General features: G+C 42.0%; 1 protein-coding gene across 1 annotated transcript in view; it reads left to right on the top strand.

Moving 5' to 3' along the window:
- Positions 1–708: 708 nt before the first annotated feature.
- The window catches only part of tns1a (tensin 1a), a 54,310-nt gene continuing 27,536 nt past the window's right edge, over positions 709–27,482 (top strand). The window contains exons 1-16 of the mRNA XM_069675674.1: positions 709–910; positions 1,187–1,188; positions 9,307–9,345; positions 12,787–12,828; positions 18,260–18,309; positions 19,985–20,156; positions 20,304–20,354; positions 20,503–20,625; positions 21,233–21,297; positions 21,769–21,852; positions 25,065–25,177; positions 25,258–25,318; positions 25,406–25,481; positions 25,687–25,816; positions 26,354–26,419; positions 26,496–26,621. Coding sequence (XP_069531775.1) covers positions 901–910; positions 1,187–1,188; positions 9,307–9,345; positions 12,787–12,828; positions 18,260–18,309; positions 19,985–20,156; positions 20,304–20,354; positions 20,503–20,625; positions 21,233–21,297; positions 21,769–21,852; positions 25,065–25,177; positions 25,258–25,318; positions 25,406–25,481; positions 25,687–25,816; positions 26,354–26,419; positions 26,496–26,621 — 1,210 coding nt within the window. The 5' untranslated portion in view covers positions 709–900. The remainder of the gene's footprint in view (positions 911–1,186; positions 1,189–9,306; positions 9,346–12,786; positions 12,829–18,259; positions 18,310–19,984; positions 20,157–20,303; positions 20,355–20,502; positions 20,626–21,232; positions 21,298–21,768; positions 21,853–25,064; positions 25,178–25,257; positions 25,319–25,405; positions 25,482–25,686; positions 25,817–26,353; positions 26,420–26,495; positions 26,622–27,482) is intronic.

Raw genomic sequence — 27,482 nt, forward strand, 5'->3', positions numbered from 1 at the left:
TGGATGTGTTCTCGCCCCGCCCATTGTATCAAGGATGCTTTGGGACGTGGCTATCGTCGCTCTTGTCTGATTAGCCTCCCCTCCCAAGTTTACTTCCCCTGTCTCAGTGTCAGTTTGTTGTTTGTCTTTCGTTCTCTTTGTGGATTAGTTTCTTGTGGGATTGATCATACCTCATTTTGTTGGATTTCTTACCTGGACTTTGACCCGTAAGCATTTGTTTTTGTCTGTTTTTTTTGTGTGTGTTTGAATAAATCATCCATGCATTGTCTGCACCTGGGTCCTCTCCCCTTTTTGTGTCAATCCTCAGATGTATCACGACTTTCTCTGCACACTGGTGCCCCACATGCAGCTGGTGCCCTTTTTTTGCCCCCGGTCCTTAGACGACCTGAGTCCGCCCCTGCTCTGAAACAAAAACAGGGTGTATTGAGCTAAAAAAAATAATATCCACATTTTTTATGTTCCAAAATTCAAGCAGTAATGTTACAAATATTACAAATTACTAGTATGACAACATTTAGAACATTTGAGAGAGATTTTCTGCAGTGGAGAAACATGGAGAGAGAAAAAACTCCTTCCTATTCTCCCTCTCACTCCCCCTGTCAAGCATGTGTCAACAGCTACAGTGAGGGCTGTGAGGAGAAGGAGGGAGAAGAGAGAGAGAGAAATAGACAGACAGAGCGGGTTAGCAGAGGGAGGGATACAGAGGGATACAGTTACTGTCTGCCCCCGGACGGCTTTTTGCTCTCTCGTTTTGGGTACCGGAATCATAAGGAGCCCCAAGCCACTTTCTTGGCCTTATATAGCGTGTTTCAAAATTTCTTGGCAGTTGACGGGAGGAACCAAAGCCAGCAGTATAAAGACTGTATCCTGGTCCAGTCCAGAGGCTACACAGACATCCACATGAGCGCACGCATATACACAGAATCGAGTTCAGTAGCTCTCTGGCACGCGTTTGGGATTACTGCTGTTGTTTTGAGCGAGAGGGCCGGCTAAGGAGGAGGAGGAGGAAAGTGTCTGTATTTGGTACTCCCTCTCTTGCTCCCTTTCTCTCCTGGAGGGGGGTCTGAAGGAAGTGAGAATGCAGAGGTAGAAACAAGGCAGAGGGGGAGAGAAGAGAGAGCGTGAGAAAAAAGTGGCAGTGGTGCGCAGGTAAGACATTGAGGAGTGGCTTGTCAGATGCATAGAGATGTATTTTTGCACAAAATTCCATGTGTGGTTTGGATTGTTGGTGTGTTGAATGAGTTCTTCGCATTCCTTCATGGCTTAAAATCAGTCGTAAGAAAGGGGACGTCAAGCCGAGCTTTGAGCGTTGTAGTGCATAAAAAATGCTGCTGTTGCAAGAAAGCAAAAAGGGATTTTTTTCATGGGATGTCATGTCAGCTGAAAATGCTCAACTCTGCATGTTTCGGATGTAGGCTAGTCTGCCACACACTCATGGGAAAGTTGCTCCCACGGGGAAAGGACAGACAGAGTTCATTTGTGTTGCTGTTCCAGGCCTTTCATGACCCGACGTGTAGTGATTTGTGGCAGCCGAGTCACAGGGAGACCGGGACCAACTGGTCAACACAGCAGGCGACCACGTGTTTCCCCCTTCAGCGTAACCTGCTCCTGCTTTGGCATTGCGAGACATAAAGTAGAGCAGCTGGTCGAGTTGAATGTTTGCAGGAAATGTCTTTTTCTTCCTTACTGCGCCTTCGCCTTCCCTTCGCTTGTTCTCACACTTTTTCTTTCTGACACCTTTGAGAGAGGATGCAAACTGATGAGGGCAATCACTCACCTTTGACCTTGAGCTAACACAAGGGTGGCAGTTAAACATGAGCGGTCAAGAGGTCGTGAGGCTTGTATGTCCCGTCTCCCGCTAAAGAGTCAAAACAACCCAAAGGAATGCCGTTTTATTACCCTGCCAGAGTCACTTTTTTGAGGACATAGACGCATTTTTCTTTCAATTTCCTTCAAGACATTGCATAACCTTGAACCTGATGCTCTCGCCTTGGCATCGCACTTTTCAAATTGGGTCCAAAACTCTCAAGAGAATCTTCTCGACCACTTTCTCCACCTTGCCCAGAAACACTCTTAAACCGCCAAAAGAGCCCTAACTCATGCCTCCCTCGTGTCTCATAACAAGAAGATGTTTAAAGAGCGTCTGCCTTCCCAGAAGATCTATCCCTCTTGAACTATTTGTCTCTTCCGTCTGTCTCTCCCATGCCTTAATAACATACCCAGCGTCCCTCAGGGCAGTTCATCTTTTGACACATCAGAGGAAAGAACCCTCGGCAACGGTTAGAGAAAATGTTGAGAAAAAAGTACCGTAAATCGCAGAAAAGCACCTTGAAAGGTTCAAAGTAGATAACTTTGAACACTGATTACAAAACAGCGACTCCTCTCGCATTTTTGAGCAGATGTGAAGCTTGTTTTCACTTTTGTCTTTCAGATTGAGTTTTAAGATATTGTGCCGGTAGGCTTCGTGAGATGAGAAACAGAAAGTATGGTTGGTACACTTTGACACTCCTCCAGCTGTGTCAGCTCCAAACTATGTGCCGGGAAGCGTTATAAAAGCAGTAGTGACCAGGGAGGATGGCATTTCACATGCAACCACACAAGAGGCCAAGGCTGAATTAGTAGAAGCTCAGCCTACCCACTAACTTATTTCTGTCAATAAGTGACAGGCTGGCAAGGAGTCTTCAGATGTGTCTCGCAAGAAAATTGCAGAAACAAGCACACATTAAGGCTTTATTACATTCAAGAATCCTTTCGAATATCTTGCTCTCCTGTAAGCCTATATTGTATTGCAATTTTCTGACTGTATACCCGTGATTTTGGCTTGGCATTGTTTCTTTATTCTCACTTCCCTGTGCTATTAGTGGTCAAAATCTTCCTGTAGCCACCGCTGATCAAACGAGAACTGATTGCTGTCCGGAACAGACCAATCAGCACCGTCCAATGGCAGTTCCATCCAGTAATAATGAACACTTCCTTCTCTTAGAAGCCTGGCCTTTCAAGTGTTACAAAACTCCACTTAATTCTGCTGTGTTTCCCACGAGTGGAAGCCCGAGATCTTGCAAATCAGGTGAGTTTCTGTTTTAAACCCGTTGCCAAATGTTAGCCCTCTCCCATGACTGAACCCCCGATTAAATGACCGAACATTGATGATATGCGGTCATGCCCCTCTTGCATAAAACTCTTCGGCAGGCTTTGAGATTTGGAGGTTTCCAACCTGTGTCCAATGTAAGCCACAATTGCACATCTGATATTCATCATTTTCTTGTTTAATGGGGTATTTTGTCGCTCGCAGTTGTAACCATACAAGGGGGTGAAGCAGCCAAACCAGAGTTCGCTCACCATTCACTGTGGCCTGACCATGATGCTGCTTCATTGATCCATGGTCTTTGGCCTGTTGCGCATCCACTTGATGACGCCTCGCTGGGCCTCAAACCCAACATTGGCATGTCGGTTTATCGAGGTGAAATGTCAGTGCCTTTGTTGGACTCAAATGGGAGCTCACTGGCAATCGAAAGAGTTGAAATAAGAAAGCAACCCAAAGTGAGGAACCTTTCCAATGACCTTCTTTCTGTTGTGGTATATTTTGTCTGAACCATTTAGGTTTGTAGCGAACGCTTGTGCCTGTCGGCCGATCGTTATGCTTATTTATGGCGTGTTAACCATGTGTTAGGGATTTTGTTCTCATGTGAAAGAGTATATCCCGTTCTTGTGTTATCCAAAAGAGTTGGAATGTGGATTCTTCATGTTGCTTGGTAGATTTCGCATCGCCAAGAAAGCCTCCAGTCATGGCCACATGTCGATGGCTCAACCGTCACAGGCTGGTTTTGATGCTGCGGGAAGGCCTTGTTTGTGTTACGCTACCGGGTGTTGATGGACGCCATTGCAAACAGCTGCTGGGCAGCGTGTTCTACTTTGCAAAAACAATTATTTAGATTTGAAGTGTATACAACATCCCCTTTGCATCCTGTTTTGGTGCACAAGGCCTTGAAACAGGATTTGGACCTTCATGGACGAGCCAAGACTGAAAGTCATGTTTCACAGTGTTTGGTTCCATATTTAGACATCCAGCTAATGGCTTCGACCTTTGACAAAACAACATGTTTGAAGAGCGGATTCCCGGTTCTAAACGGTATTAAATCAGGAAAGAAAGAATCTACTCTCTTATAAATGATAGATAGCATTGTAGCGGTAGAACTTTCCCACACAGCATTCTTCTTTGGCAACATTCTGCATGAGTCATTTATTGTGCCATTATTTCACTACGACTTGGTTTAAGCTCTCCATCGGATTTAACCATTGACAGCATCACTCCTCATTGCCAGGGCAGTCTTGCCAGCGACACGCTGCCACCCAGACGAACATGCCGTGTTACACACTTGACATTATGTCAAAATGTCAAAGCAGAAAAGGAACACGCTCCCAACCAGCACAGCCATCGGCGGATTTATTAGCTCTCCAAGTAAAACAGAAACCCAGCCGACAGATAAATCCCTCCAAAGGGGCTGTTTGAGCTTCAGTCCTTATTTGGCCCCCGTTTGGAAAGTGAAGAATTTACTTTCTCAGGCAAACTGCCATCAGCGCGGCAGTGGCTCTTGTGTGGGCAGGAGGAGTGCTTGAGGAATTTTGAGTGTGGTTGGACCAATGGCAGGCTCATTTTTTGGAGCCAACGGGATGATTTATGCACAGTTGCAAACACACGCTCTCTCCGATCGGTTAGGCTCAAGTTGATCGACAAAGATCAGAGGGATTATTGCTGGCTTATTGAGGGGTAAAAGGGCAGAAACCTGAGGAAACTCTGCAGCTTTCCCAAGTGAAACAAACAACTTCTGCTTCTAAGATATCTTTAATCCTTTGTGCAATATAACGTAGGTTAATATCTTCTGCAAAAATGTACGTTTTCATACCTTTTTTAATTGGCTGCCCTTATTGTTCAAACAGAAGAATGCAAAGGTTGCTGAGCAAGCCGGTCTTATTCTTCCTTGCTTATCAGAGGATGCTTGTTCCAGCCTGTTTGAAGTCTGTGAGAGTGAAGGGAAACTAGTTCATCACTATCCTGCTTGAACTGCAGAGCGTTTACTCATTATACAATGTTTCAACTCAGTGGACCGGGCTCCAGAGTCGTGCTTTGATATTCTGCACTCTCCATTTCCATATAAACCCACTTGAGTACTTGAGCAGCACTTTTGCTGAAATCATTAAAGCTCCCGCTGATCCACGCTCTCATTGTGAAGGAGGGAGATCAAGGAAGAGAAGGGAAGCTCCGTGACGCTGTCGAGACTCACCTGAGACATTTGACCTTTGCTGCGGGTAATTCAACGACGTCCCGCCTGGGCTCACCTCTGTTTGCCCCCCGATGAGGCCTCTCGGCTGGGTTGAGATTGCGCAGGGGCCCCCACGGTGGCTCGCTTGACTCCTTGTTCTAGTTCATTGGCTTCTCAGACGCCCCTCGTGACTCGACGAGATTATAAGCTCCCTTGTTTTAAAAGCCTAAACCCACTTTGACTCTCGCTCGATGTTGGAGAGTTTTCTTTGTGGTCTGCTGGTCGATTTGCTGGGAAGGGATTGGCGAGAGACACATTCAGAGGTCAAAGAAACGTTTTTTAAGTGGAATCTGGACAGAATTTAACTCTCGTTATTGGGACATTGGACAATATCTGTCATTTAGACAGAAAATTCATCATCGTTTCAAGGTACTTCCTTGCTATGATACATGTGCAGAAGAGGCACAGATAAAGCGTGGAAAAGTACCAAACAAAACACACTAGGTTCTATGTTTTTTCCAAACTATTGAGCAATCCCAAACTGAGCTGGATCACTTTACAGATATTGAGATGGCACAGATGCACAAACAATTTCAGGCTGATGAAGTTCAGGTGTCCGCCTGGCCTCGTGCCGAAGCGTGTTCCTCAGAGATTCCTTTGCTTTCATCCGTCTGAGCTGCTAAAAACCACGTGAAGCCTGGAGAAGTCTGGCTCCCAGCTTCACCCACCAAATATGGTTGAAGTTGTTCTCTCGCCTGTTTGCATGGTGATGCGGTGAGGCTTTTTAAGTTATCCTGAGACTTGGTGTTTGAAGGAATGTAAGAATGTGTGATTGTGAGGTCAGTGTCTGTATTTTCTCTCCGTCGGCTGCCCTTGCTGTCTGCTCTTAAGACTCCCTCACTAAATCTTTGATTTAAGAATAATTGCGAGCAATGACCATGTCCAATTTTCTCTGGACTATTTTTACATGCACAAACATGTTCCTTCAGCATTCATTTGGCTGGGATATGTCTTGCTCACTAGTCTGGTTCCTTTGACTGTAAACCAGCAGTAGCCAAGTCATCTACATCCTTCTGACCTTTCGATCAATACTGGAGGGAGTCATCATCAGGACATTTGCAGGCGTACGCTACAGTACAGCAGCTCCTGTCAGCTGTAAATAAAGGCAGATGCTCTTGCTACGAGGCCCCCGGGGCCACTGGAACAGCCAACACTGATATATGAATGTCAGCAGCGGCCCCAGGTAGCGTAGAAACAGTAAAGAACGAGCATGAGCCGACTCGCTTCTGATTCCTGGCTGAAGTTTGTCTTCTGTTGGTGTCTGAAAAGGTCCACTTGAGGAGTTCGGTGTTAGCTGCCTTGCTAAGGTCTCTTTTATGTGATTTAAGAGGGCACAAAACAAGTTTCTCTTCCTTTATCCACTTCCCTGTAAGACCTGCAGGAACAACAGCGTAACTCATTCACTTTATTAACCCAGAGGTTCAAACAATGACCTCCAAGTTGTGTGTGTTGAATGGCCTCTCTCACACGCACGCAAGATCCAACTGCTTTTGGCCATCAACCCAGGGTCGCAGGGAGGCTGGAGCCTATCCCAGCTGTCATTGGGCGAGAGGCGGGGTACACCCTGGACTGATCGCCAGTCAATCACAGGGCTGACACACAGAGACAGACGACCTTTCAAGCACACCTATGGACAATTTAGAGTCACCGATCAACCTAACGAGCATGTCTTTGGACTATTGGAGGAAGTACCCGGAGGGAATCCAAGCATACACGTGGAGAACATGCAAACTCCACATAGAAAGGCCCCCTATTTTAGGATGCAAATCATATTACAGTGTGCATACACACCAGGAGCTGAGCGAACCCCAGCCACTACGTGGTAACATATCAAGGTGCTTGTACTGCAGCACAGAATCTAGCACAATCCTTACATGGTCAGCTTCTTCATGTTTTCTGTGCAACCAAATCAGCACCGACTTGTGGACTGATGCCATCACATTGCATATCAGCACTGCGCTGGGTGGGATCTGCTCTGCTGGCGATGTTATCCCACTACTGTATTCGGATACGCTTGATGATAGCATTACAAAGTCAATGAGTCTTTTGTTTTCCCAGAGCAAACTAATTACGGCGGCTTCCTTCCTGCCTGCCTCTGTTGTACGCTGATAGCGCGCACTCATCTCGCCGCTCGTAAACATCCGTCAGCACACATCACGTCGCTGCACGCATTCTTAATTGTGCACACGTATGCATCCATGCACTCCTGCATGCATGTTTATTTATGCACACTCGAGTAAATAGAAGCCGGCCTGGCAGAGAGTGCATGTTTATGCATCATAATCAGTGCAGAGTGTGACACAGACTATTAGGAGCCGCACTAGTCTGACAGGGATACTATTAGCAAAGTGATGCCCTTACTGCTATTTTAAGATGCTACATGTAGCATTGCATCAGGAAATCAATACTGCTCTTATTTTGAGGTGATAGTATAATTAGGAGACAAGTGATACTGTTGCTGGGAGGTCTGGCATCAGGTAGTGGTTCTCCACGCTGCAGTTTATAGTACTGATGTGCCACCAAGCTGCATTTGTTGGTGTTCTTTTACAGGACAATGAAGCTTTTAGTTTCTCTGTGTTGCAAAGGAAAGGTGGATGGTAGTGTATATCTAATACTACACTCCTGCAGCTTTCCTATTCATATTTACTACACACACCAATCAACGTATAACAGTTGGAATTATGTTACTTATGTTATTATACCTGCAGGTTTACTGCATAAGAAGAACAATTGCTCGTTCCAATCATTAGTCGGTGCTAGAAGAGAGAGTCAATAAGAATTGCTACTTGCAGAATTGTGGGTAATGGAGTTCCACTTGGCCCCAAGGTGTGTTGCTGGGAGTAAAACCAACAAATACAGCTTAAACAATTAGTCGGAAAATTAATGGTTGATGCAACTTTCTTTGATGATTAAATGCAAAACATGGAATGGTTCAACTTTCTCAAAGTTTAGTTCAAGGAGTTTTTATAAATATATATATATATTTTTGGAGTTTGTATTGTTGGTCAGTCAAAATAAGAGCTCTGGGAATGTTCACTGTATTTTTTTCACCATTGTCGCACATTAAATGATGAAAATAGTCATTTTTAGTTCCAGTCAAAAACCCAATATATCTTAACCAAAACCACGCAAACTACCACAAATCCCAATTTCAAGTTATTACTCATAAAATACTGGAGTGAATGATGAAGTTGGCTTTTCTGATAAGTTCAAAAGGTACAGCCAAGACCCTAAAATTTAAATAAGAATAAAGTATGGCAGACTAATCGACAGAATAAAAGCATACAGTGGAAATGTGCCCCTTTTCCCAACAAACCGCAACATTCTGGGAGTGCGTTACCTTGACAACGAGCCCGGAACGTTCTAAAGACTGACACCAGCAACTGCCAGCTTTAGAATGTTATGGTGAGATGGGCATCGTCCGGGCAGTGTGCAGCCACCTTAATCTAACAGAGTCACCATTTGATAAGTCATGGCACATGTGTCGTTTAGTCCAAGGTGCGTTCAAGGCCCTCCTGTTCAAGGGAATAATGAGTGCAAATGCGTCCTTGTTATTGAATATAAGTGGAATTGCTTTGCTTGATTCATTTGTCTCTCAGCATCATGTAAAACAGATGATACAGTCATAGCGTTGAATTACAGGAAGCACTCTGTGTGATGCTGCCTTGAACACGGCCGACATGTCTCCCACACAGAGCAACAGCTAAAATGGCCTTTTTGTTGACGCAGTGGTTATTTCTGTTCTGTTGAGGTCGATTTGGGGAATACTCAGGCATTCAGGAGGAAACATGCCGAGATGTCTCTGCCTGCCTGTTTGTACAGAAATAAACGCACTTCTAACAGCAGTGGTTTTAAAACACAGTCCTAAAGTTCCTCAGAGAGGACAACATGCTCTTTGGTTATCCTTAGCTCGTGTTACTGCTTTTACTTGATGCCTTTTTCACGCTTTTCCTTGCTTACAATTTCTCTGTTTCTCTACTTACAGGTCACCACATCATGTCAAACGACGACCAGCCATGAGCCGGTGAGTTTCACATTTTAGTGTTTGTCCACAAACACCTTTTAAAGATCTCTATGCCCTCTAGAAACCCCCCCTCATAATGCAATGACACTTCCTGTAATTGTGGCAGAACCACACAGATTGAACCCCCTGTGAGGTTGCTGCTGGAGGTCAAAGGTCAGAGGCTATAACGATAAGAGCTTCCTCCCCTTACTCAAAGGAATATCCTGTATGAACAGCTCAAACAAGACACGCTGTCCGTCCTGTTTTAAGCTTTAAAGGTGATAAGAATTTGAGGGTGATGCGGTCGGCAGTGACGGTGATGAGGATGATGAGTCATGGGGCAGCTGTTTCTTTTAAGGCTATAAAAAGGTAAAAAATTCAACCTTGTGACTGACTTCCTGGCAGCTCCCACATACGCCCATTTAGCTTCATACTTAACTTTCAACTATTACATAACATTATATTTATAGCACAGGTTTGGATCAAACAGAATAAAAAGATATACGACTTTGTAGCAGGAATAAATAAGTCAACCAAACTGATTTTGATTGGCTTAACTTAAAACTTGTTCAACTTGAAACATAGCAAAGAAAAGGTTCATGCTAGGACTTAAAGGCGCTATGTTGAGGGGGTTTTTTGTCAGCAAAGTTTCTGTTTACATTAATTTTTGTATATTCTCGAGGTCTAACTAACATCTTTAAAGCTTCCTTCCGCATAAAAGCAGTTCTTTCTACTCTTCTTCTTCCCTGCCTTTCAGTGGCCATTTTTGTAGTTTCTTGGCGTGTTATCGCTGCCTATAGATCAGTGTAAAATTATGAAACCATTTGCAGGAGTGTGTGCACATTCGTAGGGACCAACAAAACTGGGTCCAGTCGTGAAATAACCACTCCACAGGGTAGCTTTAATATTTTTTTTTGAACGATTGCAATTTTTTAAAAAACTTTTTGATCACTTCTATAAAAAAGATATAATGTATAAAATCAGATTTATTATTATTGTTTTGTATTACATTTTTTTTTACACTTTTCCAATATATTTTTTACATTTTAGACCAATTTTTTGACTTTTTTTGGACTTTTTAGACTTTAACAGGCCGGGAAATAACCCAGGCATATCTAAATTTGTTCTCTCGGGTTGTAGCGTACAGTTTGGACACTAAAAAAAAGGTTTTGAGAGTGTTTTTCAATCACAAACGTGGCCTGAGTTGTTAAGGATGCCATATAAATGCTACACTGAGAAAAAGAGGGCCGATACGAAACCTAAATCCAAGTGATTATCTTCCTTCCCTCTGGAGGTTCCCCCTCTACAAGACAAAAAGTGATTTATGCACTGCAACACTGAAGCTGGAGTTACTTTCACTTTAATGAGCTTGAATGGGAGTTTTTCATCCCCGTTCATAAAGAATGCATGCTCAGCAAATAGTAGGACATGATTAGAAAAGCAGCATGAAAAGGATTTTGATTCGGAGTTCTAGTCATTTTTTCCTGTAAAGTCAAATAAAAACTGCCGCAGTCAGATTTATATTAAGATTAAGCTCCAGTGATATGACCAAATTAGGAACATTCCGAGCTGCAGTAACTACTTTTCACTTATTTACTTTGGACGCCGGCCTTTTTAAATGACTGCAGCAGCTTGTTAAACAGTCCCCGCTTTTGTTTATAGAGCTCACATCAGCAGCAGACGCTGTGCTTAACTCAGTTAAGGGATTTTCCTCAGCACATGGATCAGTGTCAAGCTGTGTGTGTGTGTGTGTGTGTGTGTGTGTGTCTCTTCCTTCAACACATCACATACTGTTTCTCCATCTACCTGGCACTTATTGACCAGATTAGTGTTTTATTTTCACATTTTTACATATTGATATTCTGGCCTAAAGTGCTGTGAAATGCGGAATCACTTTATTAAACAGTATTTCATCTTGATGCTCGTGGTTTTTGTAGAAAGTAATAGTGTGGCTTTGGCAGGACCAGGTGACCACTGTGTCCAATGAGAATCCAAAATACCACATTGATATTATTATTGTTGGTATTATTGTTTTCCGAAGCCTCACCAAGCAGTTTTAGTGCAGAAACCTGCCCAAACTTTGACCTTTTCACACAACAAAAAAAGAAAGTTTGCAGTTGTAGGAAGGTTTCAGCACAAAAAGTAGGTTTTGAAAAGATCATGGTTTGGGCTAAAATAATTATCCAAAACCTGCTGTGTTGAAATTATAATAGTACAGAGTACTAGGGCCATGTTCATGAAAAAAAAATCTAATATTTCAAGAATAATGTCGGAATATTACGAGAATAAAGTAGTAAGAGGAGAAAGTTGTAATATTTCGAGAAGAAAGTCATAACAGAAGAAAGTCGTAATATTAAGAGAAGAAAGTCGTAAGAGAAGAAAGTCGTAATATTAAGAGAAGAAGTTCGTAAGAAAAGAAAGTCGTAATATTAAGAGAAGAAAGAGAAGAAAGTCGTAATATTAAGAGAAGAAAGTCATAAGAGAAGAAAGTCGTAATATTAAGAGAAGAAAGTTAAAATATTACAAGAATAAAGTCCTAATATTAAAAGAACATTACGACTTTATTATCGTAAATTTACGACTTTATTATCATAAAATTATGTTTATTCTTGTAATATTACAACTTTATTCTAGTCATATTACGACTATTACGAAAATAATGACTTTATTATCACAACATTATTACTTTTTTCTTCGTAAAATTACGACATCTCTCTTTATTTTCTTGAATGTGGCCCTAATACTCTCTCATAGAATATAGAACCCCCCCTATATATATGGACATGATTTAGTCCATCAATCCGTCTACGTATTATTGCACTATTTAATTTAAATATTTTCCAGTGTAACACTTTGATTGTGACTTTGAGTATTTATAGGGAAGTCTAGTTCCAAGTTATAAGGAGCAAAATTCTAAGTGTAAATTTATAAACAAACACAAATATTAAAGTAATGAGACGACACAATGAGACACACAATGATGCACAACACTCTGTCCTGTCCTGTGAAATTCAGCCATCGTCACCTTGCATTTTTCTTTTCATAACCACCAAAACTAACATCAATTTTCACCATTTCTTCCAGAAATTCATAAAAACACTTTTTCTATAACTGCAAAAAAATGGTTGAGGGGGAGAGTTTTTAATTTGCGACCTCCATCCGGCCTTGAGTCACACTTTTCAAGCCAAAGAGCCTTTACACTCAAAATCGCGCTTGAAATCATCTTTTCATAACTTCCAACTGATACATTTCCTTTTATTACCTCCTGTCTATACCTGAAGGAGTATCTGAGAACCATAATGGTCCTGGTCAAGTCCAGGAAAATGGCTAGACTCTACATGATCTCTCCATCTTCTCTGTCTTTCTGTCTCTTTATCATCCTTTCTCTCACCATGTTGTTTCTTCCCCGGCGTGAAAGAAACAATGACTAACCCTCTGACTCTTTCTCACTTCTCTCTCCAGCCTCCCACTCCTCAGCTGCCATTAAAGCATGTAGATACCCCGGTAAGTAACACCTCTTCTTTACTAGCGTTAAAGACAAGGAGACATGCTTTAAAATTCATTCATTGATGCGGGTATTGTTATGCAGCAGAGAGCTGGGATAACAATACTTTGTACACTAAATGGCCAAATGTATGTCGACTTCCTTTAGCTCATACATTTGTGAGCATTTGGTGTACAGTTTTTGTCATGGTTTGGGAATCTGTAGTCACAATGTAGAGAAATATTAAGACTTGTAAAGCTTGGTGTATTTAGAAAGGGTTCAGTGTGGAAGAGCTTGGCCTGTTCTTTTTGGTACTCTTTTTGGAGTCTGGGGTGTAACACTGGTTTTAAAGACAATCATTTAATGATACATTGATTATCACTAATTTTAATGTAGGTTGTTAAGCAAATCCCACCACCTGTTCCTGCACTCTGCAGAAGGTGGCAGCATCATGCAATACAACACAGCCAGCCCATGAGCGCTCTTGTTGTTGCTCTGTGGGTTTAACTTCTTGTTGTGACACAGGCATTACATAACTTAAAATTAATGCACTAACTTTTATGAGTTTATTATGTGTGTCTAATAATTGAGTTGGGTTGGGAATCAGTTTTTTGATTATCAGTCGCACACCCCAGACTCAATACAACCAGACGGCATGAGGTAACTGATTTAACCCTCTGTGCTGTGCCAATGTAAAGAAATATTTGGTACATACCTTTCAAAATGTAAAAAATCTGCCGTGACATCTGTTGCCGCCACTTTGCTGCAGATTGCGTCTCATCTGTGCCAGAAATCTCTGCCAAGGCCCGGACCGAGACTAGGAATGCATGTTTAGCTTGACATTGCTAAAACCATGAAGGGTGTGGGCACGGGCAGCGGGTTGCAAAGAAGGCGAGATTCCAGGAAAATAAGAGAGGAGAGAAACGCTTCTAATGTAAAAGAAAACAGTTTATTCAAGCCAGCAGTCATAGAGGCAAAAATCTGTTCGCTTGTTTGTAAGATATTTAGAATATAAGGGGCTTTATTTTCCTTTTCATGAAACCAGAAACAACATTTGTTCAATAGATTAAAGCAGCACTGGTGTCTCACATCCCCTTTTCTTACTTTTATCTCTTTTCTAAGTCAGTAATGAGTCAGTGTTTGCGTCAGACGTGGCCTGATTGTTTAGATCGGCAGCAGAAGTTCGACGGTGACTCAGAGAGAGATTATAAACACAGATCGGTCTGTGTACACCAGCCTGTAGGGAGATTTATTCACAGTCTGTGTTTTCACAGAGGAAAAGGGACGCAGAACAGAGTCCGACAAGCAGATACCTGAATATTTTTAATTAAATGCAATGTTATGTAACATATTGAAGGAACACTCCAGACAACACCTGTTTTAAACACCACACACTGCCTGCTTTATTAAAAATGTGGCTCCAAATAGCATTGGCATGCTAACTAGCTTATTTCTAGTGTTTCTTATGTCCTTTCATGTGCTATAATTTATCAAACATGTCCATAATACTCGACTTTAATTTGTCACTAGCATTCTTAAGATATCTTTAAGCATTTGTTGTTAGCAACCAGTGTACACGCCAGAAGAAACGCTCCAGATAACACCTGTTTTAAGCACCACACACTGCCTGTTTCATTGAAAAGTTGGCGCCAAATAGCATAAGCATGCTAACTAGCTTGTTTGTAATGTTTCTTCCGTCCATTTATATGCTATAATTTTTCAAACATGTCCACAATACTCGACTTTAATTTGTCACTAGCATACTTAAGATAGCTTGAAGCATTTGTTGTTAGCAACCATTGTAAGCAGACATTCAATCAAGCTAACACAAGGCGTTGTGTGTTTAGCCATAAGTTAGCATATTTTGGCACTGATAGGATTGTTTGAAGCATACTTGTGTTACAGATAAACAGTGAAGAAGTGGATTATGAGAGCTTTGAGGAGTCTATGAATGTTTTGATTTGTTTTATATCTTTAAGATTTGGATGCCAATAGCAGCTGTAAACACAAGCGAACCACTAGCTAGCTGATATCAATCAAAACAACACAAGCTACAAACTTTTATGGCGCACAATGAGTCTGTCTTTAAAGTATAAATAAATACCGTATTACATTTTTATATTTAAATCAACAGGAAGTGGGTGCAGTAAAAGGTTTAAGACTTTCTTTGTCCTCTTCAGTGATGTGCACAAACAGCAAAACAGTAGTTTAATGGTTGATGAATGTGTCAACATCATCTTTTGCAACAGCTAGTGACAGGATTTATGGGAAAGGTGGGCGTAATAATGAGAAATGCTCTAAAAATACCAACACTGAGGCTACTAATTCTCTTGACCATTGTCTTGTTTTTTTACTGTAATTATAGAAAGATGTCACAAACAATTTGACAATGACTTATTGGTCTTAAGGCGCAAACATAGCCCAGTAGCATCCTTAGCAGCGGTTATTGCTGATGATTATGATGAATTATGACCAAAATTATCTCTGCAGTAGTGTTTCGTCTTCTCAGAGCAGTCCTTGTGTTACCCATCACATTAGGGTGCTTTTATTCCAAGATTAAGGTACATTTTCCTTGTTTTTATTGGTTAAATTCCATATCTTCTGGCTGGATTTCAAAGGATTTATATTTCTAAATGTTTTATTTATAGAATCCCGTTTTCTGTTTAGATACGTATATCTAAGTATCATCTACATATGGGTTTACCATATATGTGGGTCTGTGTGTGGTATAGAGACACAGGGGGTAGGTGCCAGTGGAATGTTTATTTGGTTAGTCCATATAGGATACTTCCATGGTGGTTTTGAGTCCAGGAACCCCACCGTGTCCATAATTGAATCAGTGTGGGGCCTGTTTTATGGGGATAAAAGGATAAAGAGTTAATGGAGACATACGTGTTGTAAAATTTTACAACTGCGCAAAGCTTTCGGAGAAAATACATGTTCTTTGAGCATTTTTGTGCTTTTGTAGGTAGATTCTCAAGTTTAATTTAAGTCACACACATGCAGCCGCATAAACACAGTCTGTGTCCTCACAGGAACCATACCGTACACAAACATATGGCCTGGAAAAAAAAAAGGGAGTAAAGACAGGAGAAGCAGCAGAGGGGGGAGAGCCGGTGATAATGAGAGATAATGAGACTGTGGGAGGAGTTGTTCCAGAGAACACAAAGTGGGCATGAGGGAGAGGATGAGAGAAAGCAGGAGAATGTAGGGAGAAGATCATTGAGACGGGAAGAGAAGGAAGAATGCACCATCAAATATTACATAATTGCGGATGAAGTTTGGCACAAATTGAAATTATGTGGAACTGAACCTGCTTTGTTTTTGTATGGATTTGTCGATTATATGTTGGACATGCAAAGCCAAATTTTGGTTGGACATTTTAACCCAGTAATAGTTTTTGATTTTTAATCGAAATAGTCAAACATAGAGAAGTGGTTCCAGACGTAGCCATGCCTCTGAGCAGCTGCATTCGGGAGCGTTTTGCTCACCTGCGTTCATCCTGGAGGTGGAGCACTGGGTACCTGCCCAGCAAGGTAGGCCACTCCCACACAGGAAGTCCAAAATGCTGCAGTGTTTTCTTTCTTTAGATGTAATTTTTTGTCATTATTGCAGAAATTTTCCTGCTTAAAACACGGTTTTAAGCAATTCCAATTCCATGAATTGACCAAAACAAACCCAGCATTTGATTATATCTTGATACTTCCTGTTTTCCCAACCTTGGCACAAATGGCTGGATCATTTCTTGCGGTACGATGGTAGAAATGGAAACCTTTCCATACTACGAACTACCAAGAAGGTTGTACCAAGCTAGTGATTTGAAAGATGAAAATATAGTCACAAACCAAGTCACTAATTTTCCCTAATAGCTGGGCACTGTAGTTTGATGCAAATGTTACTAGAACAGGAATAAGCAGCATATTTATCAGGGACTATTTGCAGCGGTGGAATAATCTGCATGTATTGTCTTAAAGGAACATGTCATTTGTGGCACGTGGATGTGTTTTGAATCGTTTTATGGCAGAGCAAAGATAATGTGTTTATAGTCTGTTTTTATTATGGTATTTTTTGACAGTGAGTATCAGCCCTAAGCTATGAAAGCTAATGTTCTCGTGCATTTAAATGGCGAAATAGTCCACCCCACTTTGCATGCTGCATTGACTTTCACGAGGCGTTCGAGCACCCATGTTGCTACAAGACAACAGATTGTTCCTGTGATGTGAAACGTAGCGGCGTAACACCCCCGAAGCCCCATGCGAACAGGCTGTTTCATTTAGCAAACACCAGCGTCCGCCGTCCGCCTAGCATCTGCTTCCTGTCAAATCACACAGAATTATGCTTCCCATTTTTGGCTCTCGAGGGGTGGGATTAGCTTCATCTGCAGGAATACCGAGAGCTTTGGGCTGTGTGTTTAACCCCGTGCCATGATTAGAGACCCTTCTGACAATTTTTGTGGGGAAAAACAGAGGGTGCCTGTGAAGATGGAGCTGTCAGATGTAGTTGTATATTTTTGGACGACTTAATCGTTTTGATGGCAGCTGACTCGTAGAGACATAAAGTTCTCCCCTGGGCCGACAAACACTAAGAGGAAGAGCCAACTCCAGCATCTATTATGCAGAGTTTCCTCGACAGAACAGCATATTTAGTGACATTTTCTCAGTGCTATCCCGTCAAATAAAAGAGCCTGACGTCCAATCTTTCCTCAATAAATAACTACAAACAGGAAGGGATAATTAAAGCATTCGCTGAAGTCCTGACAGAACCTGAGTCAGGATGGTTCGCTCCTTCTTCTTCCCCTCTTCCTCCTCTCATCCTCTTTTCCTTTTAACATCTTAGTCTTGTCTTTTTCTACATTTCTTCTTTTCTTTTTGTCTTCCTGACCTTCATCTTTTCATCATCCTTTCATTATTTACTTCTTCCTCTCCAACTTTTGCTTCTCTTTTTTCCTTGTATCTTTTATTCATCTTTTACCTGATATTATTCTGCTTCATTTCCTTTCCTTGTTCCTCTCCTCCCTCTTTTATACTCATTTCTTCTGCAGCTCTTTTTAGCTGGTTTTTATGCTCTCTTTGCCCTTTCTACTAATCCCGAAACAATTTCTTTTTTCTCTTCTCTTCTTCTGTCTTTTTCTACTTTTAATTCCCTTCATAACCTTCTGACTTTCTTTCTTCTTCTCAGTTGTCTTTTTCTTCTTTTGCTTCCTCTCTTACTCCTTATCTCCTCCTACTACACTTCTTCTAACTGTTCCTCCTCCTCTTCTTTTTCCCCTCTCTTTCTTCTCTCCAAAACACTTTCAGTTTTGCTTCTGTGATCCAACTGTGCCCTGTTGTGTCAGACTGTAATTCAATAACAACATCCCCATTACCAGATGGACTTTTTGCTTATAAATCATTTTCTCCCCTCCCTCCCTCTGTGTGTGTGTGTGTGTGTGTGTGTTTGTGTGCTCTCTAGGGATCTACAAGGTCCTGCAAGAGTGTGGAGATAAGGCGAAAGCAGTCGAGGTAAGACAGCGTTGTTTTTTGTGTTAAATTCTGTGCACAAACACAAATATACACACAAGTATCATCAGCGAAAAAGCGCACTAGGACTGCTACGATATATGGAATAAATCAGAATCTTCTTTGTTTCTTGTCTTCCTTTGATTCTACAACATAATATTTGATGAGTTTTCTTCTAAAAGGCAAATCAGCATGACTCCTAGGATTGAAAAACAATTGTTTGCTCAAAAAACGATATAAATTCAAGCACAAATCCCTTAAATCCCCAATTTAATTGTCTAATGGTGAACATCATTTTTTCAAAGGAATGTAAATCATCATTCCACCTCTCTGTTGTCTGTTATTCTTCAAGCTTTCTCATGCTGGGCTTTACTATAGACTCACTGGCCAGTGAACCTGATCGCTATTTGGCAAACTTAAAAAAAAGATTGCATAACACCAGCAGAGGTCACGCCAACAGTCAACCGAGGATTATAAATCTTTTCCTTTCCAAGAAACTTAAGAGTGAGCTGCAGTGAGTTTACATTTGATCAAGTGGATGTTTGCGATGAACCCTCGTCGTTAGTCCCCGAGAGAGATCGTGGAGTTCTAGAAATGTTCTCACAGCAGCTGTAAAAAAAGAGATTCATTACATGATAATGGCTGGATATTGGAAGGCAGTTTGGAGTGAACAAACCTTGTTATCCTGACGTTTTTGTCGAGTAATGGTTGGATGACTGTGCTACATCTAGAGGGATACATGTGGTATAAAAGTTAGGTTTGTTTGGCCTGTTTGAACGCCATTTAAACAACTATATTATCAGTGGCGCTTAGCACATCCTACATTCTCAGCTGGGTTTCCACTGCAGGAACTGCTCTCAGTGGTCTTGGCACTTTTAGGGGTTATTAGCAGGAACCAGAGTCTAAATGAGGTACCAGATACTATTTATCCACCAAAAGGTCCCTGCTAGAGGTAGAACTTTCTGAAAGTACAGGGACTTCCAGTGCCAAACATTTATATTTGTTGAAAACTTGCAGCATTCAGAAGCCTCTCTACACGTCAGCTGAATAATTTGCTTGATCTTCGCGGGTCTTCAGACCTTGGTAGAAACACAAACAATAATGAGTTGGAGGAACCTTTGAGAAGTAGCCCCTGGGACTTAAAGTCCTGGATACTTTTGGTGGAAACGCTGCCTAAACTCCTCAGTCAAATGTTGTCCTCTAAAGCAATAAACCAAGCACGTACATTTGTAATCCAAGAAGTTTAAATGTGTTGATTCAGCTTTGAATTGATTTCACCAGTGCTGGCCATCCCTTTCACAAAAGTACACTTTGTTATTGGAACAATCTTTGGTCTGATCTGAGTTTATGTAATGGACAGTCACAGGAAGTCAATCTCTTGTCTGACTGATTGAGCGCTGATGGTATGCACATTTACGAGGGCAGAATGAAAATCAGAAATGATCCCTATATAGAAAGAATTAAGTCTTTACTGTAAATGCGAGTATAGCATTTATTTTAGTGATATACAATAGCCTTTCCAATCAGGGCCTTTGTTTTGAATTTCAAGGAAGGCCAGGCAGATGTTCGCCAACAAAGCTTGATACCTAAATTTTCTTCAGTTTGACCATGAAACTATCGACCCATTGGGACACAAAAGCACCCGATAACCTCCTCTTGCTCCCCCTACCCTCTCCAGGAGTCAGAGTGTGGTCCCTGCCATGGAGGAGAGCTATGAGGTGGACCTGGTCTACATCACAGAGAGGATCATCTCTGTCTGCTTCCCCGCCGGCGCCGAGGAACGCAGCTACATCCAACACCTCAAGGAGGTGGCGACGATGCTGCGGTCCAAACATGGCGAGAACTATCTGGTGAGAAACATCATCCCCAAGTGAACCCAGGACATCCTGTACAACTCGTATCACATTTTGTGTTTCCTGTTGTTACAACTTTGTCCTTTGCTGATAACACTGGACAGATTGGGTCCTGTGTTTTACACAAAGTCTTTCTAATTACAGATGCTAAACCTGAGCGAGTGGAAGAGTGACTTAACAAAGTTAAACCACAAGGTACAAACAGCTGTCATTCGATTTCAGACACATAAACACATCGAAATCAAATCACCTCAATTTTTAGAGGAATCAAACCAAAAAGAACCCACATCTACCTTTAACCTGGTTCTTCAATTCTTCTTTTGGTCCTCGTAATCCCCCTCAGGTTCTGGAGTTTGGCTGGCCAGACCACCATGCACCGGCGCTGGACAAGATCTGCAGCATGTGCAAGGCCATCGACACGTGGCTCAATGGAGACCCGCGCAATGTGGTGGTACTTCACAACAAGGTAATGAAGAGATGACCTGAACACAATTATGTAGAATGTGAGAGAGAAAATCTTCTTGTGCAAAGTTTAAAATGATATTCTTAAAGAAATATTTCAACATAGTTCAAAATAAACATATCCGCCTTCTTGCTGAGGTTCAGACGAGAAGATCGATACCATACATGCTCATTCAATATGGAGTCGTAGCCATTAGCCAGTTAGCTTAGCTTAGCATAAAGCTTTTTACACAGGGGAACAGCTAGCCTGGCTCTCAAGAAAGATATCAAATCAGCAGACAGGCACCTATAAATCTCACTGATTATCACATTTGACCTTATTTGTTTTATCTGTAAAAGAGCAGTGACTTCCTGTTGCCTTTGTTACCATTAAGTAGAAAGGCGCCTGCTGTACAGCAGCAGAAAGAGAAATATTTTCCCTGCTTTACTCTGGAATAAGGATTTAAAAATCTATTTCATGCAGTTTGCTGAGCAAAATCACATCTGAGGGTTTTATTTCCTGTTTCTTTCTTAATACAAATGTCTTTAATTACTGTTTCAATAAACTACACATCTTGAAACTTTAAATAACCATGTAACTGAGTCTTGTTGTCTGTGTTTCTGTGTCACAGGGGAACAGAGGTCGAACGGGGGTGGTGGTGGCTGCGTACATGCACTACAGCAACATATCTGCAAGGTATCAAAAATGTCATGATCAGTAGACACATCCAAAAGCTTCAGGAAATTCAGTGGCTGTACTGAGTTCAAACAAAGAATTTAAGCTGCAGATACACAAGGTTTTGTAAGGACAGGAGTACTTATCAATTACAGTAAGGCCTCGAGGTCTGGGACTTGAGCAGCCTTCAAAATTAAACACCGATGTGATTATTATGACAAATCGCTCCATCCTGGCAAGCTTTATTTTTCTGGCTCTGTATGAAGAAGCACTCCAAAAATGTCATCATTCTTTAATGCAACCAGATGTTAATAGCTGGGGAGGAGCCAGGAGGACTTAAAGCTGCTTTGTAAGTGATGAAGGCCAGGGGGGTTTCTAAATCTCAAACTTGGAAAAGAATTGGTCCTCCAAAATACAGGCATTAAAAACACTGCTAAATGTACTCCAACATGACAAATGATAACAATGCCTTTCAAATTTTGTGACATGCAGTGCCGACCAGGCGTTGGACAGGTTCGCTATGAGGCGCTTCTACGAAGACAAAGCACTTCCTGTGGGTCAGCCATCACAAATAAGGTCAGTTGTTACCTCACTTCCTGTTTGCTGACATCTGCTTTATGAGTCTGACCTTTGCCTCAGTGCTTTGTTCACTGTTTCTGAACAGCAGTTACAGCATAATTTATTAGCTTCAGCTCGCTAGTTCACCAACTAGGCTAATGCTAGCTGGTTGAAAATGCCTTCTGTAGGATTTAAAGCTACATTAGCATCCATGCCAATTCAAATAAATAAGCTTGCATGCTTTATTCTTCATATTTTCAAGAAGTATATTTACCATGTTTTTCTTTATGAGACAAAAGATGAAGGCTATCTCTCTATCGCAGCTATTGAGTTTAGCTAGGTTTTTTAGAGTGTCAACCACCATAAAATCTAGCAGAGCAGGAAAGGAGTGCTAACGTTAGCCAAGATTGTGTTACATTAGCATCCAAGACTGGGTAGCTGACATACCCTTTGGTCTTTGGAGCAACACTTCTACTGTAAGTAAGCTAGAAAGCTGGACATGCTAATGGTAACCGACAAACTCACACATAACCCCATTCTCACTGCTATGTGGAAGTTGAGAGACCTTCCTGTTTAGCTATCTTGCTAACATGTGATTGCACAATCCAGAGAGTTTAGCTAATGGTCAATCTGAGAACAGAATAACAAGGGAAACGGATTGATCAGTGTTATGGCATAACTCCATCCCCACTTTTTGGTTTTGAGAGCGACTCTACAGAGGAAATTCTTTACATTTTTCCTCCTGATTATCTCCAATTTAGTTTTAATTGGGATAATTGTGAGTGAATGTCATGGCACGGAGAGAAGCTATCTATCTTGTCTGTCTGAGGGATTCCACTGGTATCTCTGGGGAGGCTGTGGGGCTTGGTGGCAGTTCATTCCTGTCTTCTTAGCATATCAGAGCGTATTTTCCTCCAATTCCTCTCCACTTTTTGTCCTATTTGTTTTTAGAAAATGTCCTTTCCACAAATAGAGAGCAACAGAGCGGAGTAAATTCCAAACCAGAATGGGAAAAACCAATCAAGAGAGGGTTGAAAGGCATTTCAAATATTCTTGCAGCTCTCTCTTGGAGGAGTATCCTTCTTTCTACCATATTATTAGCTCTCTTTGCATTATTAGAGAGTCAGCTGCTTAAAGGCTTGACCCCTCACCATCTCTTTTCCTCACCTGCTTCTCGGACAGGATGAGCAGCTTAAAGGTTACAGGGAATAAACGAAGAAACAAAAGGAAGCGGCGAGGGACTTAACACTTCATTTTAGCCGGTGAATTAGACAGCAAGCCCCTCTCTAACAGGTCTATAGGCTTGCCCTCTTGCCCCGCTGCTATTTCCTGCTTGGGATATAATTATCTCTGCCCCTGGAGTCTGCCAGTATTATGGTCTGGAATGTGTGACATTAACATTAAGAGTAGGAGATGAGCTCAATCTGCTGCTGCGGCTATTAAAGCTTGTAAAAGTTTGGATTAGAGGTGTTAGATGCAGCATTTAAGTGTCATTAAACGATTAGCATGTTGGTGTGAAGTGTTGGACTGCTATGAGACACAAGCTGAGCCCTTGCTGGGAGGATAGTCTGCCTTTTGTTTGTAAGATTCAGCTGGAAATATCTTGAATGTAGTTATAGCACAAAACAGGAGGAACATTAGAGATTGTAGCTTTATATGAGACTCTGTTATCTTGCTCTAGGCACTCTAGGTTCACGTTAGGACCAAATATCTAGCCCCATTCACCCCTGGGCCTTGACATTTTGCCAATGGGGATTTCTGCAAGGGTGCCTTGCTGGATGGTTTCCACCAAGTGTGGCATCAAAATGTCTTTTATTGGATGGAAAGGTTGCCATTTGAATCAATGGAAGTTGTTAAAATGGGTTATTAGTGTTTAACAATATATTTCTAGAAACTCTTTGGCGACTACGCTCCGTCAATCTAAGGCATCTTCAGTGGGTTTCCAAGGCTTGCATTGGTAGAATTCAACCCACTTGGAAAACCAACTGCTGATTAATTGGTATTCCCATTTGCCCCCCAAAATTAACCCACTTAAGAGCCCACTATGCCCAGTTGAAGCCCTCCAACCCAGGCCAAATCCAAAGCCAATGGATGTGTCGGTTGGGTCTAGATGGTGGTGGTGGTGGTGGTGGAATAAAACCTGCAGGAGGATGATGGAAACTTACCAGAACTTATTGGCGTTCATGGTGTTGATGTGCAATGTAGTAACCAAAGTGGTGTTGCAATTTTACGACTTTTGGTTTGGAAATTTGGGCCATATTTGGAAGGGAACACAATCCCTCAAATTAGCATTTGGCTACACCACTTCGGGAACAATGCTACACCAGGAACAGTTTGTCAGCCAGCAGAGTTTAGTTGATGTAAGAGGCATGGGCCAGCTTCGCATTCAGTATGCAAATGGAAGAAATGGCATAATACCTTAATACGACCTTTAATATATCCAGGATAAAAGTCAGAACACGATTAAGTTTCACATCACACACGTACTGTAACAAGCTCGCAGCACGTCTCAGCTCGGTCTAATTGAATTAAAAAGAGTCCAAACCATCTGGCCACTGACAGCAGAGCATGAGGGGGGGGTTGTCTGCGTGCTGCGACCCCCACGGTCAAGGTCGTGTTTGGTACCATCATCATTATCATCATTAACAACCAGACCACACTAACTCGACAGACCCCCAACTGGCCTGTGTACACACCAATTCGCCCTGACATTTCCCCGCCGTGGATGAAGGGATTTTATTTTGGCGGTGAAGTGAACCACCGTGATATTAATCGTTCCTAATTATTTTGGTGATCCTGTAATCCATCATGTACCGTAGTGTCAGAACTTTCAAATGCTCTCCAAAAGGAAGATTTCTTTAACAACTGGTAATGCAGAAATACACGCTTGTACAGAATTGTTATGGGCAGAAAGTTACCACACTCTTTTAGGCGTAGTGACCTTAAATGTCTAGCCATAAATGAGTCAGTGGGATAAAAGCCACATTTTAATGACCAACATGGGCATAGCTTTAGCTGCTCCAAGAGGGGAAACACTCCAACAGTTTGGTAATAAACTTAACAGCAAAAATTGCAGGTTATTGGCAGGTCATTTTGCCTTTTTCTTGTATTTTTAAGGCTTTTATTTTGGTAGTTTAAGGTGAAGAGATTATATAAAATGTAGGAAGATAGATTTATGAAACTACTACTACGACTTGTGACTCATACTGCTTACCTTCCTTCGTCTGCAGGTATGTGCGCTACTTCAACGGCCTCCTCTCCGGACACATCAAAATCAACAACAAGCCCTTGTTCCTGCATCACGTCATCATGCACGGCATCCCGAACTTTGAGGCCAAAGGGGGTGAGTGTCTCCCTCTGCCAAATACAAACAGAGCTGCTTGGGTTTGCAAGTCTTTGAATGTTGCTCGTTTTGCCTCCCAGGCTGCCGTCCTTTCCTGAAGATCTACCAGGCGATGCAACCCGTCTATACGTCAGGAATATAGTAGGACACTTTTATTACTTGTTTGTGTGTGTTTGAATAAAGCTGAGCTAAGGACATTATTATTGATGTGTGTGGGGTTTTTTACAGCAATGTGCAAGGAGACAGCAACACGAGCATCTGCATCACGATTGAACCCGGGCTGCTTCTGAAGGGAGACATCTTGGTAACATTTGATTCTACTCTTTTTAAACCTTAAAACAACAAATTTTGTCCATTTCTCTTTTTTCTTTCTGACAAAAAATCTTTTTACTGCTTGTTATTTTATTTTGAAAAGCATGAATTCCAAAGTAAAAGCTTCAACACGCCATTAAATAACAAAATGCATTGATGTCTCACAACCCGACTCTCTCTATCTTCTTCTCCCGTAGCTGAAGTGTTACCACAAGCGCTTCAGGAACCCGACCAGAGACGTGGTGTTCCGGGTGCAGTTCCACACGTGCGCCATCCACGACCTCGGGGTGGTTTTCGGGAAGAACGAGCTGGATGAGACCTTCAAAGGTAACGGCTCTCTGGGTGGGTGCGCTAACAGTAAGTGTGTGTGTGTGTGTTTTATGTGGTTGACTTTGTATCAAAGAAAATGTGTTTGTAAGTCAGGGAAAATATCGTGGTTTGCTTGTCCTGCACACGTCCCTTTAAGTGAGTGTTGAAACGGCCTGCATCGGATAAAGAAGTATTAAATCATAAATGTATTCAGTTGTTTCAACAGTAGTTTTAAACTACGGGGTTCTTTGGTTTACAGTGTGATAAAGCTGTTGTGCAGTGCTGCAGGAGGACACTACCTCTCGTGTTTCTATAGCAACCTCTGCTGGTGAAAGCAGCTCTGCTTACACTTACAAGAACAGAAACTTTTAGGCCCTAAATTCGCTCAATTCTTGACGTCTGATCTGTTGTCGGTGTTTCTTGTAATTTGTTTCACTAATACACAACATGCAGGTTTAAACATGTCATATTTCACCCACTTATTGTGTTTTTATTCATGCACATACGTTATTTAACTCAATTAAATCATTGCTGTCATACTGTGTGTCCCTACAGACGAGCGGTTCCCGGAGTACGGAAAGGTGGAGTTTGTTTTCTCGTATGGACCGGAAAAAATCAAAGGTAACCAACGCAACAATGGAGACTACATCTACGTATGTGTAGGACTCAGTTAAGCATCATGCTGTTTGCTCTTCAGGTCTGAGCCACCTCGAGAACGGGCCGAGCGTGTCCGTGGACTACAACACCCAGGACCACCTGATCCGCTGGGACTCGTACGAGAACTTCGAACACCGCTCTGAGGACGCTGTGGACGGCGAGCACGGTATGTCCGGGTAAACACGCGCAGTTTGACGGATGGGTTGTCTGCGCTCGTCCACGGATACTAATATAGACTCGCTTCTGTTATTGCTGCTGTGGTGTTTTGATTTTATCCTGAAGAATAACACAGAGACGTAACTTCAGTTTCCCCTGATTCAGATACTAATCCAAAGTTTCAACAGCACAAACTCTTCTCTCATTCTCTGTCCGTCATGCTTCTACTTTACATCCATCTTTCCTCCTTTAAACCCGACATCTCTGAGCTTCCCCCCTGCACCCTCCTCCCCCTGCCTGTCAATTAGGCCTTTAAATAGCCGCTGCAGAAATAGGGGGGCGTCAGTCGCCCTGCGACTGGCCGCCCCCTCTACAGGGGGGTTGTAACCCGAAACCTCCAACCCAGAGTCCCACGAGTGCCCAATACCCACCTCCCTGTGTCATGTACCCCCTCCTACCTACTCACACGTCAACATATTGTGTGAGAAATTAAATATAAATACATTTTGCTTATGTGATGCATTTAATTCTGATAAGAAATATATTATAGTTATGAACTTTAGCTGACTGGCCAAACATAGATTATCATCAGTTATCAGTCGTCTTAAAGCGGCAGCAGTACATTGTCATACAGCATTTAGAATAATTGCTTTTTTTAATGACTTCAGGCAATTACGCAGCAGTTGGAGTGACGTCTTTCTGACGCAGCCAACGCAATAAGAGCTGATGCACGACTCGCACAGAGCAGAGTGAGGTAAAAACAGGAAACAGGCAGAGTTTCATGTCCTGTACAAGTTTAGTTCACAGGTAATCAGAAGGGGAATAAGTCCAAAGAGGAAGGCATAACGGCAGAGTCAGAAAAGGTTTGAAG

Source organism: Semicossyphus pulcher, unplaced genomic scaffold (assembly GCF_022749685.1).
Source record: "Semicossyphus pulcher isolate SPU_LCO1_2020_fin unplaced genomic scaffold, fSemPul1.0.p SCAF_24, whole genome shotgun sequence".
Taxonomy (NCBI): Eukaryota; Metazoa; Chordata; class Actinopteri; order Labriformes; family Labridae; genus Semicossyphus; species Semicossyphus pulcher.